General features: G+C 37.9%; 1 protein-coding gene across 1 annotated transcript; it reads right to left on the bottom strand.

Annotated features, from left to right (window-relative positions):
• Positions 1 to 2,180: 2,180 nt before the first annotated feature.
• Positions 2,181 to 4,874, bottom strand: POP5 (POP5 homolog, ribonuclease P/MRP subunit). The gene is made up of 5 exons (XM_072415499.1): positions 4,795 to 4,874; positions 4,572 to 4,714; positions 3,873 to 4,022; positions 2,520 to 2,603; positions 2,181 to 2,437 (listed from the first exon to the last, which is right to left on the bottom strand). The coding sequence occupies exons 1-5, from the start codon at positions 4,809 to 4,811 to the stop codon at positions 2,346 to 2,348; spliced, it is 486 nt and encodes a 161-aa protein (XP_072271600.1). The 5' UTR covers positions 4,812 to 4,874; the 3' UTR covers positions 2,181 to 2,345.
• Between the last annotated feature and the right edge of the window lie 10,651 nt (positions 4,875 to 15,525).

The following is a 15,525-nucleotide window of genomic DNA, read 5'->3' as shown; positions in this document are numbered from 1 at the left end:
GAATGCTCTATTACACTCTTAATGCCTATTAAAATAGTACCGTGTTTCCCCGATGATAAGGCATCATCCCCATCAAATAAGCCCCCCCCCCCCCCCGATTTTTGCTCAAACAAAATAAAACACCCCCCGCAAATAAGACATCCTCCGATACCTGATACTGTGTGCCTCTGTGTGACTCCTCGATGCTGGCTGCAGTGCAGAGTGAAACTGAAAGTAACTTCAAAGGACGAGCAAGCTGCTGATCCCTGCCCTAACAGAGTCTGTTACCCGGCGAGCCAGTGATCAGAAGGGGACAATCAATGGCACATGAGTGATCAGAAGGGGACAATCAATGGCACATGAGTGATTAGAAGGGGACATGAGTGGTTTTCAACAATAAATGTGTACTGTAGTCTTCTTCATTGAAAAATAAGACATCCCCCAGAAAATAGGACCTAGGGCATATTTTGGCATTTAAAAAAATATAAGACGGTGCCTTATTATAGGGGAAACGGTATGTAGGTGTACCTAATTTTCTATACTCCTGCATTTTGACTTAATCTGTTAGATAATGATGTGGTGTAATATATCATGTGATGGTGTTACTTTGAGGTTGTAGTTACCTTATCCCTCCTGTAATAAAAACATTACCTGCCACAATCTTTTAAATACACTTGCCTTTTTGATTGCAGGCACTAATGATTGCTGCATACTTCTTGCAGAACTAAAGATTTTTTTTTCATGGCTTTGTATTGGAAAAGTACAAGGATTAGGCCAACTTATTAAATATAGATTTTTAAAGCAAAACCCCAACCAACTACAGGTAAACATATATAATTTGCTCACTTAAAGTCACCAGTGATTAATGTTGCTTTAGCAGAACTCTGCAGACCGGTCTTGATTTCTGTTCACTCATTTGGGTCATAGCAGCACTAGATGACTGAATTTTTACGTGGTTTGTTGTCCAAAGCCTCAAATAAGAGGAGAAAAGGATTGGCACTTTTACTTTGTGTGTAAAAAGTAGGGAAAAAGTATTGTAATTTTAAGTCTAAACACTCAAAAATTGACAAATTATGTGAGATGTTAGATTGGGGGAAAATGTATCTATTCTCCATTCAGATAGAGCAGAACCTAGTTGTCCCTTGTGTACCCTTTGAAGTGTCAAATGAAACCTCAGATTCATATGTGTAAGGATACCTGCTAGCTGCTGACTGGTGCCTGCCTCCTGAGAAGTATTTCACTATTTCCTGATTTGCTACCTTTTGGCTCAATTGGTGCCCCTCCCATTTGGGGAACTTCCAACAGTTGTAATCAGGCTGCATTTCTCTTTTGCGGAGGTAGGCAAACTCAGGCCTTCAAGCTGGACATGGCCTAGGGCCCCCCCCTATTTATTGTTGGATCTGGCCTAATTGAATTGTCACGTTATTGTGAGATCACGCACAGTAAGTAACCCCAATTACTATGTCTAAAGAGCAGAAGCAACGCACAGAAGGTTGACCTCGAACATTGTGTTGCCAACTCTGAATGGACTAACTATTCGTCCAACCTGGCAACAAAGTGTGTTTAGTGTGCAACAAAAGCAACTGCACTTTCAAACGGTCAAATCTCAAGGGCTATTTTCAGGCCAAGCACACGCACACCTACAGAGACTACACTGCAGAAGACAGGTTGGTCGTGTGCAGTCACAGTTGGTGGAAAAAAAAACATTCTGTGGCCACCTGGTTTCTTCTGGCCTAGTGTGCTTTCTTGACCTCCTGAAATGGCGTAGAAGTCCAAAAAGTTTGCTGACCCCCCCTGCTCTTTCTTGTCCATGACTTTTGGTTTTAGCAATTTGAAGTTTAATTAATTATAATGGTCTTAGCTATGTGTTTATAGATGATACAATAGTTTCCAAGATCACTGTTGATCTGAAAGACAGCAGCTTACTTTATTTACTAAGATCTAAGATAAACACTGACTTACATTCTGTAAACAAAGAACAGCATACAAAGAGGCGTTACAAAAATAAAACTTCACTTGCTGGCTAAAAAACAGGCCTAATATGAAGCAGTTATATTATCACATAAAAATAGTAATGAACTTGTCAGGAAATCCACCTGTCCATTCCTGTCATGCAAAAAACTTCAAATCAGGGAGTTTTGTTGACAGCATTATTAGCATTCTGCTTACTGTACAAAGCATTCCATATATCTACAATAGTGCAAAATTCAAAATGTTTATTATATACAAATACTTCATATGTATATATACATCTATATAAGTAATCTGTACAATAACATAAATGTTCAGTATCTGTACTGTAAATAAGCAGCCTGTTTATTAACACAACATAGAGAAGCTAACTAAACCTTGGCTACCATCTGCAGTTATTCCATCTCTTCATCTTCTGTGAATTCTGACTCTTCCACACTCTTCAAAGTACAGCTGACTATGGACTGACGAATGTTTTCTTTCTCACCTAATAAAAAACGGGGAGACAAAACAAAAATCAGCCGTGAACATTTCAAAATAGGAATTTTAAAAAGACAACATATACTTACTAGGATTGGTACAGTTTCTTAGCAATCGATCCAGCTGCTCCCTGTTGTATTGTATAAGGAATCTCTGACATGAACGAATAGTGCCTGTTCAAACAGATCTCAATATTAACATACACACACTATAGACAAAAAAGGTCTCCTTAAAGGAAATTTACTTTTTCATACAAATGTTTAAATATATATATAAATAAATAAATAAATACACACACAACAAAAATAGATGAAGACAAATCTCTAAAAAAAAAAAAAAAACTACAGTTTAAAGTTAACCCTAAATGATTTCTCTCATTCTGGAATCTGCAGATACCCAACGTTGTTCACATGCGAATGCACACCCTATTATGTTTATTTTTACAGGTGGTACATTTTTTTTTTTTTTTTTTTAAACACTTGAAAAATGATTTTCAATGCACTTTATTGCTCTTACAGGGTGACTGACAGGTTCCCTTTAATGAACCAGCAGGAGTAAATCTCACCCTCAATGTCTTTCCTGCCCTTAAGTCTAAAGGCGCAAGCAGCAATTTCTCCACACACAACCAGGAATTTTGAGAGCTGAATGATTCTTGGTTCAGAATACAGAAGGCTAATCAGTGATGATATATACTGGGCGTCCTGGATAATTACCACAAGTCCTGATCTTCAGGAAGTCGCAGATGAGGGAATCAGGCAGGACAGCTTCTATAGATGTGAGGTAGTGACTGAACAGCTGCCAAATTACCACTTTGGTAAAGCCAGGAGCCAGACAATTTTTATGTTGGCTGGCTTCAGGCTAACACAAAGTAATGGCCACCTTTTGAATAATATATGGCACAAGGTAGGGAAGATATTATATGGAGTGTCTGGACTACACAACTTTAAGATCCATTGATTCATCGGGAGGTTTCTTCATATGGGTCCAGCGTTGTCCCTGTGACCTTCTTCGGCCAGGCACAGAGAAAGTGCCGAATGCTGCCATCTTCTACATACCTCACCCAACCTTGCACTGCGCAGACACAACACTGGGTGATGTAGATGGGGAAAAGATTGACGTTTTCACTGCCTGTAAGTGAGATCAGCAATTTCTTTTGTCCCATTAATTAATTACTGGGCATGTGCAGACGGAGCAACCAAGAGCCTCCCAGGATGTGTGATGTATGTATCCCGGGAGCCTTTCCGCTAAGGTACCCCCACTGAATTACACTACAGAAGCACAGGGAGGTTCATGGATTGTTAGCAAATAGAGCTTCAATAGAACACACTGCCATCATTTTGTATACAAGCTTCCAATGTACAGACTGGCACATGACATCTGAGGCTTCCTACACTGGTTCATATTATCTTTAGTATGAAGTACCACATAGATTGTGTTCTTACCTGCAATATGTAATGTGTTTATAAAACATGGATATCGCTGACCTCTGTTCTCTAGGCTGGTGATAAAAGGAAGGGATGACCCCAGAATCTTGTGGTAATTTTTCAGACTTCGGATGAAGATTATGCCAGTGTATGCATTAAGGTATTTCACTACAACATAAATCACATAAAATACCAGGTTATAACTACAGTACATTAAGAAACAGAACATTAAAGAGACCCTGTCACGGACCATTTCAACGTGGTATTTCTATAAAAATACATTTAATGAATTGCTTACATGTGATCTGTAAATGGCTCCTCTATTTCTGATATGCAAAAGCGGACAGATTGCTGCTAGGCATCAACATTTTGTTATCAGAGCCTAAATGACACTTCATAGTATACCCCTTCCCTTCTCTCCAGGGAGCTACAAAAATTTTATATAGGGAGGAGTGAAGGAGCTGGGCCAGCACATGTAATGATGGATGGATCAAAGCGGACCTGGAGCAGTGACCATTTCTCAGTCAGTAGCATATTGTACAAAAAGTGTAAAAACACTGCACATAAATATTTGAAACACTGTGATGATCTCCTAACTCTGAATTCTCCATTATTTCCAGCACTCTGCTTGCTGACATGCAATATTTTTATAGCTCACATTTACAGACTGGCAGCTATTATAGGACTACAATGAATCATTCCTGATGATATTCTCACCTGAGAGGGCTACAGACACAGCAGCAACCCCGAAGTCTCCATGCAGGCGAGCCACTATCTCCTTCACATTGTGATACACTGTACCCTGCGTGATGACATGCCTCTGCCGGGGGTCCTCCAGCACCAGCTCACACAGGAAGTACCTGCACACAGCACAGTCTAATTATTAACTAACAACCATTACCGAAGCCTGTGTCACACGTTCCCACGTAACAAAACTTACCGGTGTTTAAACCTCATGGCAGCGGCATAACCATGCACAGAGAGCAGAAAGGCAATTTATAGACTTGGGTAAACGTCATTTCCGGCGAGCGGCGGTCGTACGGGGCGGCCATATTGGTTGTGGCACTCTGAATCTATTAGTTATTAGATATGTCGGCACCTGCATTACTCAGTATGAAGTGAACTTCAAAATACTACCTCTATATTTTATTTTTTTGCACTTAAAAATACCCCATAATACCTAAAACATAAATAATAATAATAAAAAAACAATAACTACAACATAAATAACATAAAAGAATATTTTTTTAGACATTTTTGCATTTTGCAAAATGCATGCCAGGTTTTTTTTTCTGCTATGGCCCTCCAGTAAACATGCACAGGTGGAGGGGTGTCACATTTATTTATTTTTACTGCCTGTGATCCCAATATTTTTTTTCTGTCACCGTAATAGGCAGCAATAAAGATATTGTAAAATGTTTACATCAGTTTCTCTCAACCAGGTTTCCTCCAGAGGTTGCTGGGGGTTCCTGAATATTTTTTGTGACTCTCGGGTCATTTGGCTGAAGAAAATTAGAGAAGACTCTTATCTTCTTTCTTTCTAGAAAATTCTTCCTGTAAAAGTGCACATTTTAGCCATGAGGACAGGTGCTCTCCTCCTTTAATCACAGTTCCTATGCAAGAAAATGTTTCCATAAACCCAGGCTGGGGGGACCCCATTACTAATGCACATACAGCTTCCTAAAAAAAAGACAGGGGTGGTGAGAAGTGATCAGACATTTCTTGTATATTATATGTGGTATTAGGAAAGCTTTCTGCAGTTACATGTATACATTTTAAAATATTTGTATATTATATTAATACTTAAGTTTTTTTCTTTGTTTGGAAGCTGATGTATTTATATGAGGGGTTACATTGTCGCCATAAACATATGGCTACCATAGTGGAAGTTGCTGTAGTAAGTCTTCACAAAAGATTAGCCAACCTGATTTTAAATCTGTCTCTCGGAGATGCAACAGATGTTTACCAATAGAAATGGTTGTCTTGCTATGACATAGAAACCCATCCTATACTGGATGTCTCTTGTACTCTGCTATGGTATCATCAAAGTATCATACAATTGTTTTGGTATTATGATGGGTATTTAAAGTAAAATACTTCCATCATAGATACTACTTTTCTGTATTAGGATCAACTGAAAGATAACTTTGACAGATGCTTCCCTGATGCAGGATAAATTTGCAATTCAAAACATGTATTTTGGTTACTGTATTCTATTCCTGTCTTCGGATAATAGCACCCATTCCCTTCCAGGACATGTTGGGTTGATAGCAAAGATACACCCTGCACTTAGATAAGGACCACCAGGAATGTAATACAAATTCTATGAAATGGTAAGTGTATTCTTGGCTAAATGTAACACCTACTTGAGTGAAATTGGTGAAAAAGATTGATGTGAGTGGTTTGTGCTTGTGGTTATGTGGGGTTGCTGTTTTTTTCTTTTTTTGTTGATTAGTATTTGGTACTTTTTAGCAAATTACCAAGTAAGGATATATATATATATATATATACTTTCTGAGTAACATAGCTACCTAGTATATATTTTAGAAAACTATTGAAAAGTGGTCATCATTATATTATTGCCTGTGGGTGTCCAGTGTAGACCGGTCCCTGCAGTAGAAAGGGTCAGGATCAATACATTGCATGTTTGAGTGAGCTGTTTTAGGACTATATTTATAAATGATTCCTTTTTCAGTTCACTCATAATTTTTTTCTTTCCTATTGATTTCTTATTGTGACAGCAGAACGAGTCATTGTTTCAATAAGAGACCTGTAGAAAAATATGACCTTAAAATTCACCACCAGTGAATTTTAGAAAAATTGACTATGGGAATAATTTATAAATAGGGCCCTTAGAGTTTATTCGTGTTCCAGCACTCTGCAGTGTACCTTAGGAATTGTCTATTAAAGTGCCTCCATAACTGTATTAGTTCAGGAGATAGTGTTTCCTGACCTATTTAACATGGAGAACCCTTAGAATAACTTTCAGGTCTTCAGGGAACCCCTACTATATTTACTACATCCACAGCTTACAGTACATTAGAGTGGTGGTAGTTAGTAGGAAGAATGCCTCTTACTTTGCTGGCTATTGGGAAGGCTGCCACCCTTACAGGTAGCCAAAAAATCATTGGTATCAGTTAAATTGACCTGAAAGTCACAAACAGCTCATTGCTCAAGGAATCACTAGCAACCTTTGGAAGAAGACTGGTTAAGAAACACCAGTATAGATCAGTTTGAAAGGTGTGCAACCCTAGATGACTAATAATGGGTGAAGGGGTATCCAAACTACAATACAGTACTGAAGTGCCAATAATAGGAAACTATTCATGGGTCTTTCATTGTAAAACTCACACCAACAATGTGGCACCATTCCCTGCTCCCCCATACACCCCGAGTATCTAATATACAAGCGTGCTTTTGGTTGCCAACCTGCTGATTAATAAAAACATGGTTTTGTGGTGCTACATAACAGCATGAAACATACCAATTATATGCATGCTCTTGAACTCAGACAACTGTTGGTATGTACAATATAAATAAGATTTGATTCTTCTGCCACTGAAACAGACTTTAACCATTTTAATTAGTATATTGGCTGATAATGCTGAAGGCTGGTCTGCCTAGTTATGCACTTTTCTGGGAAACAGACTTACCATTATAGTAATGGGAAAAATGAAAGATGTCCAGGACAGGAGCTGTTAAGGTTGGCTGATTAAGCCCACAGTTTTGGGGCCTATGGTGCTTCTGCTTTAACACCATTATAGGCTCAATGTACACCATGTTTTGGATCTTTATTAAAAAAAAAGTGAGGTTTAGCTAAAAAAAAAATAAAAGCTGCATATCTTTGTGCAAATGCTTTGCCAAATATGGCCACAAATGGCACACAACTATATATATATATATTTATATATATATATATATATATATATATATATATCACTGCTATTAGGACATTGATAATACTGTCTGCTTTTTATTATGCTATACACAAAGTTGTCTTGTGGATCATGAATTGAAGCTGAACTGATTGAACTAAATTAAATTGAACTGAAAACTTAGTCTAATTAGTTGGCACTTGATCATTTTTCATCCAAACAATATCTGCATGTGTGCAGGTGTTGCAATTCCCCCCAGCAGCTGCTAGGAAAAATTAGGATTGTTTGTATTTACTATATAATAATTTCCTTCAGTAGTTCATTGATGGACACAATTCCTTCACTTATTGGTGTTGTCTTTTTGAACTGTTGGCCTATTTTGCTCACTGGTTTCTGCTACACATGCAGAGGATTATCCATTACATGGGACTGTGCCCTTTCCGTTTTAAAAACTTTCCATCTTTGTAGAGAAAGTAGCTACACCAATACATAGAGGAAAGGGATCCTCCGTTTCCCAATACATGTCTGCAAAAATCACAGGTTATTTCTTAGGCACATAAAACATTTCTATGTGCTCAATATAAGACAGCAAGTCTTTAATTTTTAACTCAGTTTAAATTTAATTGTAAAGGTTTTGATTTAACCACTAAAAACAACAAATGAGGAGAGCGAAAATTTAAGCACAGTGAGGTTTAAAAAATTGCCAGACTTAGCTTAACCTTTTTGAATACAGCCCTGCCATTTGTGTTATACTAGGCCCAGGCATACATGCTTACTGCAATTATCATATCTACCACTAGATGTCACCATTCCCTAATAAATATAAAACAAAACTGCTTCTTCATTAACATGCTTCCTTCTATTTATTTTGTGTCTATTTTACTGGCATTTTTAGAGCTATATGGGCAAAGGCCCATTTATTTTTTGAAATGCAAAATAGTGAGTTAAAACTAACAAATGCATCAAATAGAACTTTCTTTTTTTTAACTAACTTCAGCACAACACACTATTGCATTAACCCTATTTACACACTAATTACAAAGAAGTGCTTTATATACAGAAACAGTTATAATCTTGGATTATCAGGGTCTAAGGATTGGCAGGTGCAATGGATAAAACTACCAATTCAACAACCACTTGCTAACATAATATATTTAATATAGTTTCTATAGGTGTACAGTTCTCAAAACCTGGGTATGGGAAAGTTCATATATGTTTACATTTTGACAGCTTGATCACAAACAGGCAAATGCATTCTAGAGCAAAAATGTCTGGAGTGTCAATTTTAAAATGTTGATAATATCCCTACTCCAAACCTTTATTTAATTTGTTGTGGTATTTGTTTTTTGTTGGCAAGGGCATTACTCCCAGCATTCACTGGGGGACTATTTCTACTCTGTGTTTTGCATGATCTTCTGTCAACAGCTGCTGGCAGTGTCTCAGTGGACCCCCCAGGTTATGGAGATGCGGAGCAGCAGCCGACATGTAGCTTAGTGCCAGTCAGAAACCCCAGATTCAGAAATTTACTGCAGCAGCAGCCTTGAAGTTGCATGGCACACTGGACTCCCACATCCAAATAGTTCCTGAAGTCTTTACTGGTGGGTCTTTACTGGTGGGTAGGCTGTAAGAAAAGAGGTTTTCTGCAAGATAAGGACTGTCCTACCAGTAAAGAGGGGCAGGTGATATTCCCTAACTCCTGTTATTCTTCCTGAATAAGCTGATTACTGGGGCTAGAGTAATTTACAGACTGGAATCAATGCCTCTTTTTTAAACCAATCCCACCGCCATGATTCCTACCCCTATCTAATAACTTTTCTTAATCTAGTTATGGCAAAACCTTTGTGTTCCATTGTGTTTCCTGGAGTATGCATTGTTTTGCGCACCTCTCAAATTAGAACATTCTTTGCTCTAGTGGAAACCAATCCCTAATCTGATTTCCTGCATCCCTTACGCTCTACTCTGCTTTCAATTTATATGGGGCACAGTAGATTATGGGACAGGACTTCTGGCAACTGCATCCTGTCTGCCCATTTTCTTTTCAGGTGTGAAAAAGCAACTGCTCAAACCTGGGAAAACCTTTTGCAGGTACAGGGGCTCAGGTGAAGGAATTTGCACCTCAGCTTTAGTGCAGTGGTTTTCTAAAGAGCACCTGCTATGTTTCATCTTAAATACTTTGCTAGACCTTTGAAATGTAGCTACATATTTGATTCTTCACCAATATACCAATACTTAACCAATGTACACTATTTTCTGTTTAAGGTGTTGGGCGTTTGCAGACAATGCTGTTATACCTTTTATGCAAATATACGAAGATCTGGTAAAAAGTGGATTGTGTCAATGTTGGTGGACCTGTCTGTAGTTCATCAAAGGCAAAGATTTATCCCATTTGCTGAATGAGCATCCTTTAGGAACCCTGTAGATTAAACAATTTAGAGACTTTTGCTAAGCCCTTCCTTTTACATTCTGGCTCTGCTTTCAGATAATTTCTTATCTTTATCTGAGTGTCTTAAGCTACAACAAAGTGGATCCTGCATCAGGGCCTAAAATGTGAAGGCCTACATGAGTTTTTTATTGAAGTAGGAGATAAATTGGCCTGGTTACAAATATGTAAGGCAAGTGAATTGCTCATCTCTATATAGCATTAAGAAAAGTCATTTGATTCAAGTATTAGTCACCTGGGCAGACTTTAAGATATCTTTTGTGACGGCTCTCTTCATAGCCACAGAGAGTAAGAGCAACCAGCAAGTGAGATGGTTACCCTATCTTGAACATCAAGGCTCTCCAAAAGTTTGTCATAAGTGTTTTTGAATGGAGTCCATCAAACCAGTGGTGGGTTCTCTGGGGCGGGGCAAATTCCTTGGATTGGTGGATTTTTCAGATGGCCCCATTTGTCCTCCATATTAGAGGTTTCTGAGTAGCTTCACTTTCTGCTAGTGACTATATTTTTGCACACATCATGCATCAATACATTAGTATTTGTGAAAGTTTTGAGCCAGATCTTGCCAGTTTTAAAGGATTTAAAGTGTTCTATGTAAAGTGTTCTATACCACAAACCTCGCTAATGTCCATCAACCTATTAGACACATAACTGCATGCCCCTATACAGCATTCCTTCATACACGTTTTATCCATAGTAGCAGGAGGGCATTTTTCACTTTATCCATGACACATAGAACCTTTACCAGAGTGTCATTGCCCTCTTACCCCAAGGGGTAAGAATTTACCATTACTTGCACCCTTCTGCTGGCCTAGAATGCATCCACCTTGCAGTGACACAAAGTATGCACCATCCAAACTCTTGGGAACTTTGGGTGGTTTATCACCTGGGGAAAAAAATTAGGCTAATTCACACATTCCTGGGATGCACCCATAGATTTTGTGAGGAATTCAGTTTAAACACCTGGGGGCAAACAAATCACCCACATGATCTCCTAAGTTTAGATTGCTGTGACAGCCTTTCATTGATTGCTTCTGGTTGAGCTAGTTGGGATTGATGTCATCTGTGATTCCCATGGTCATGTGGACTTACTGGTGCCTTTGACTTGTGGAATCAGGCTTTCTGCACCAGTAAATTGGGCTCAACCTGTGTCAGAGGAATCACTTATTCCCATGTATGTGAGCATCTTTACGGTGGTGAATGCATCTACCCAACCTCTGAAAACAATACATAATATTTCATCCAGAGCCAAACATCCTCACATCAGACAACAGCTAGTTACATAGTTCAGAGCCAATGGAATGTTATTTCTAATCACCTAATTCCATGTATACCATTGCCTGGAAATCTAAATAATCTTTTTAGACTTCTTTGTTGTACACCAGAGTGAGTCTGCAGCTAGACATTTGCAAAACAATAACTTACATAATGCAGCAGGGTGAGATCCTGCAGCTGCAGGATAATGCATGGCTTAGCTCAGGTGAATTGAGGGATCTGAAACTTAGGTCTGATGGAGTTCCTGTGGAAATCATTCTCTTCAGTCTGGGACTTTTTTTACAGTTTATTCCTGTTCAGGGAATCCACACACACAAAGAATAGTCCCATCTCTTTACTTGATCTCTGCAGTAATTATAAAAAAAGCCTGGATTTGTGGATGCAAATTGTAATGCAAAAGTCCCAGGACATATTTTCTTATCAATCCAAAGTGGAGGGGGATCCTCCTACATATGCCCATGTTGATGCCTGGGTAGTGTGGACCCCTTATTGGCTTTCTAGCAGCAGGGTCCTTCTAGAATTTTGAAGAACTCAGCATGATGACAGCACAATGTCAGCAATGAATGACTCCACAGAAGAGGCAAAAGAAAGACATAGATGACAATGGAATTAGGTGAATTACTAAGTGCTTTTAGCATTCTTTCAATATAATTTATGGTATCCACATATGTTCCCATAATTCTATTTGTGCCCACCAAAATTCACATAGAGCAAGTATTTCGGTCACTTTAAATGTATTGTTTTATGTGGTATACTAAAAAAAAGTCAATTTTTTTCACATTTTTACCAATATACGTAAAAATTGTATTTAGACTTATTGAAAACAATCATTTTTGATCTGTAACAAAAAAGTAAAATATAATCTACAAAAAATCTTTTAGACCTATGTGTTTTCAATGGCAGTGCAATTTCCCAGCAAATAATGTTTGTTGTATACCAGATTTACTTCTTTATAAATAGATATCTACAAAAAGTGTGTGTGTGTGTGTATTCAACCTAACTGTTTGAGAGACCATGGCCCTAAAGGTCAAATAAATTACTGAAAAAAAATCTGAAAATTTGGACTGGAGTGGCTACCCTTTCCTTTCAACATGTCCTAGCTGAGAACATGGTCTTCATGGTGCACCGTTGGGAAACAATTACAGACACAACATGGCTCCCCCTGGCTCACAGCAATTTAAAACAACCCAGGTTGAGACCAAAAAATATTCCAGGTCTTTGGTTTTTGTGATCAACATATTTGTATATTAGCATCTGTCTTAGCTTAAAAAACAACCAAGAGCATAAATGATTAAAATTCGCTAAATTCCATGCAATACATTTTCATCAGATTACTACTTCGTTATCATATGATGCATTATTCTTGTACAATTTTTTTTGAGAATGTGCAAATGTGATTAATATCATGGGTTTAATTTCCATTCATTTTAAGTAGATATCGGATAAAAAAACATGGTAAGAAATAATATAAAGCACAATGTATTGTACAGATGCCATGCTTTTACAGGGTTTACACTGAGATGGTTAAATCTGGTTTCTATTAAATCTTTCACAATAAAGTCCAAACCATACTCCTACCCACAAAGTTGAGGCAACCAGTAATGTAGGAGGGCAATCCCATGGCTGCAGTATACAGCCCCACACTGTGCATCAGCCGATCAGGGTCCTCCAAGGAGCACTTTGGGAAGAGTCCCCAATATGTAGAGTGCCTAATGCTGAAGTGCCTTTGAGCTAATATGGTATGCTGGTGGTGGTGAGGAGGGGCACACTGACATGTTTAAAGGGGATGTAAACACTAAGGATTACCTTCTCATTCTTGGTCTATTTTGATCTGTTAAGACCCATCTCCAAGAAAAAAAGATTTCTAGTAAAATATTTAACTAGAAATCAGGGTTTAACATTAAAAAGTTTTTTTTAAATCTTTTCAATAAGTGCAAAAAACAGGTTGATTCAGACATAAATGTTATCAACTTTTTGGATTCTTCCTCCTTTACAATTTTATCTGGGACATTTTTCCCATCTATCACAGTAGAACAGGTGTCTCCAACACCCGGCCATCTGACAGGTGGGCCGCAGCTCTGGCCGGTGCACCCCCAACAGGGTCGGGGGAAGGACCCAACTTGGGGGTGCGCACTGGCCAGAGCCATGGATCAAGTCTGCCATACGCATTGCAGGCTCAGGGCAGTGGGCGGGTTGTGTCTCTGGACACTGGCTCAGACCTGCGATGGGAGAGTGGGCAGGTTCTGGCATCATGACCTCACTCTAGAAGTTTCTTCCCCTTTCAGTGACAAATGGGTCAACGTGCATGCGCAGTCTGGAATCTGTTAGATTAGTGGTCAATGAGCTCAAAAAGGTTGAGGACCACTGCTGTAGAATACAGTACAAAAAAAAAAATAGGATAGCCTAAAAAACAAAACTACTACACCTGCCACATCAAAGGAATAGTAATCTGCAATATATTAAATGTATTACTTGTATGTTGTCTCTGTTCATTTTTAAACAATGATAATTATTGGAAGTAAAACTATCATATGATAATGCAACTTGATATTTTTCTATTTATATGTGTGATGAGTGAAACTCATATTGAAATATATATATATAGAAAAATAGAAAATAGTTTTTTGTATTGTATGGAGTTGGAAGTCCTTGATACTGCTTCACTCTTTAGATTCAGGGTGGAAACTTTTGAAATCTCTTTGCACAGTTGCATGCAAAACTGCGGTTTTCTTAAGCTTCGTACACACGTCAGATAATTGTTGCCTAGGACAAACGATCATGCTAACCTCGGATGAAAATCTGACATGTATACAGTGGTTCCCCAATGTCAATGTTGCGCACCACTATTTTTACCAGGTTGCTGTAAAACCCTCTGACACACCAATCAATATTTCAACGTGGTAATTAATTAGTAAGAAGACCAGAAAACTCCGCTAACGTATATATTTTACCTTTGTTTTTCCTGAATAGAAAGTGATCAGAATTCAGATTGGACTCCAGTCAGATGTACTATATCATTCCTACACAAGATAACACTTGTGTACTTTTGAAGGATTTATACCAGCACATCCAATCTATCCACAACTGATTGAAACAAAAAAATGGACTTTTACTTGGCTGCGGAGTTCCCTTCAGATTTACTTTAGATCCAATAGTTTTATCAGAAGGTAATTAGCACTGGAAGTAAACATTTTCCCCAGTATATTAGTGCTAACATCCCCAACACAGTCTGAGATTATGGCTGTTGTGAGCCTATCCTTTTATAAAAATGGCTTGGGTTATCCAGTACATCAAATGATTGGCTCTGGTCACTCAGCTCACATTCGCATTGAAGGTTGTTCCCTATTTCTAGCAACAAACATGCAATGTTTTCGGCCAAAATGTCAAGATTCACAACTTTGTTAATTTGCTGTGAACCTCACGTGATATTTTGTATTTATTTGGTTTTACCAGGGTTCCCTTGGCACTGGAAAAGAAATCTGGGCATTTCCTGGATATGGGACTAGTGCGTGCTTTTAGAAGATATCCGGGTAAGTCTGTATTGTGATTGCTGGTTAGTTGAAAAGACTGTTGGCAAGTATAAGATATGGATAAAAATAAAATACGATATGCATTAATTATTCTTTACTTAACTTGTCAAAGATATGACCTGCTTGGATTTCCCATTTTATCATTACAAATAGTTTTCATAATTTAGTCAGATCAATCAACATTCAGATGAAAAAAAAAACTGTTCTCTGAGTTTTCTGGATTATTGAACTTTTTAGGCTGACCTGTTACCTTAATCAATAGGTGCCCGTGGCTACAGAATTGTATTGACCACTTTATTTAGTCTTATTCCATTTACATATGTTGAGTAAATTATTAAATTCAAAAAAACATAACTAAAACTAGAGTGGAAAGTGCAAATATTCAACTTTTGTGTTCCTTTTGGTAAAACACATTGAATTATCTAACATATTACTCAAATTAAATTTAAATTTATTCAACAAAATGTTGTTTAGTGGGATAGGTGAAAGCAAACTATTGTGTGCTGCGCTAACTTTACTTAAAAGAAATCTACATCTATTATTAAACAGTCAGC

This window comes from Pyxicephalus adspersus, chromosome 6 (genome assembly GCF_032062135.1).
Source record: "Pyxicephalus adspersus chromosome 6, UCB_Pads_2.0, whole genome shotgun sequence".
NCBI lineage: Eukaryota > Metazoa > Chordata > Amphibia > Anura > Pyxicephalidae > Pyxicephalus > Pyxicephalus adspersus.
Note: the sequence above shows the minus strand (reverse complement) of the source record. Positions and strands in the feature narration are given on the sequence as shown.

Bases quoted from the DNA above. Each gene is read 5' to 3' on its own strand.
- POP5 (XM_072415499.1), bottom strand. The intron at 2,604-3,872 runs GTAAGAACACAA...CTGTTTGAACAG, and splicing joins AAACACATTACATATTGCAG to GCACTATTCGTTCATGTCAG. The intron at 2,438-2,519 runs GTAAGTATATGT...GTTTTTTATTAG, and splicing joins AAGAAACTGTACCAATCCTA to GTGAGAAAGAAAACATTCGT.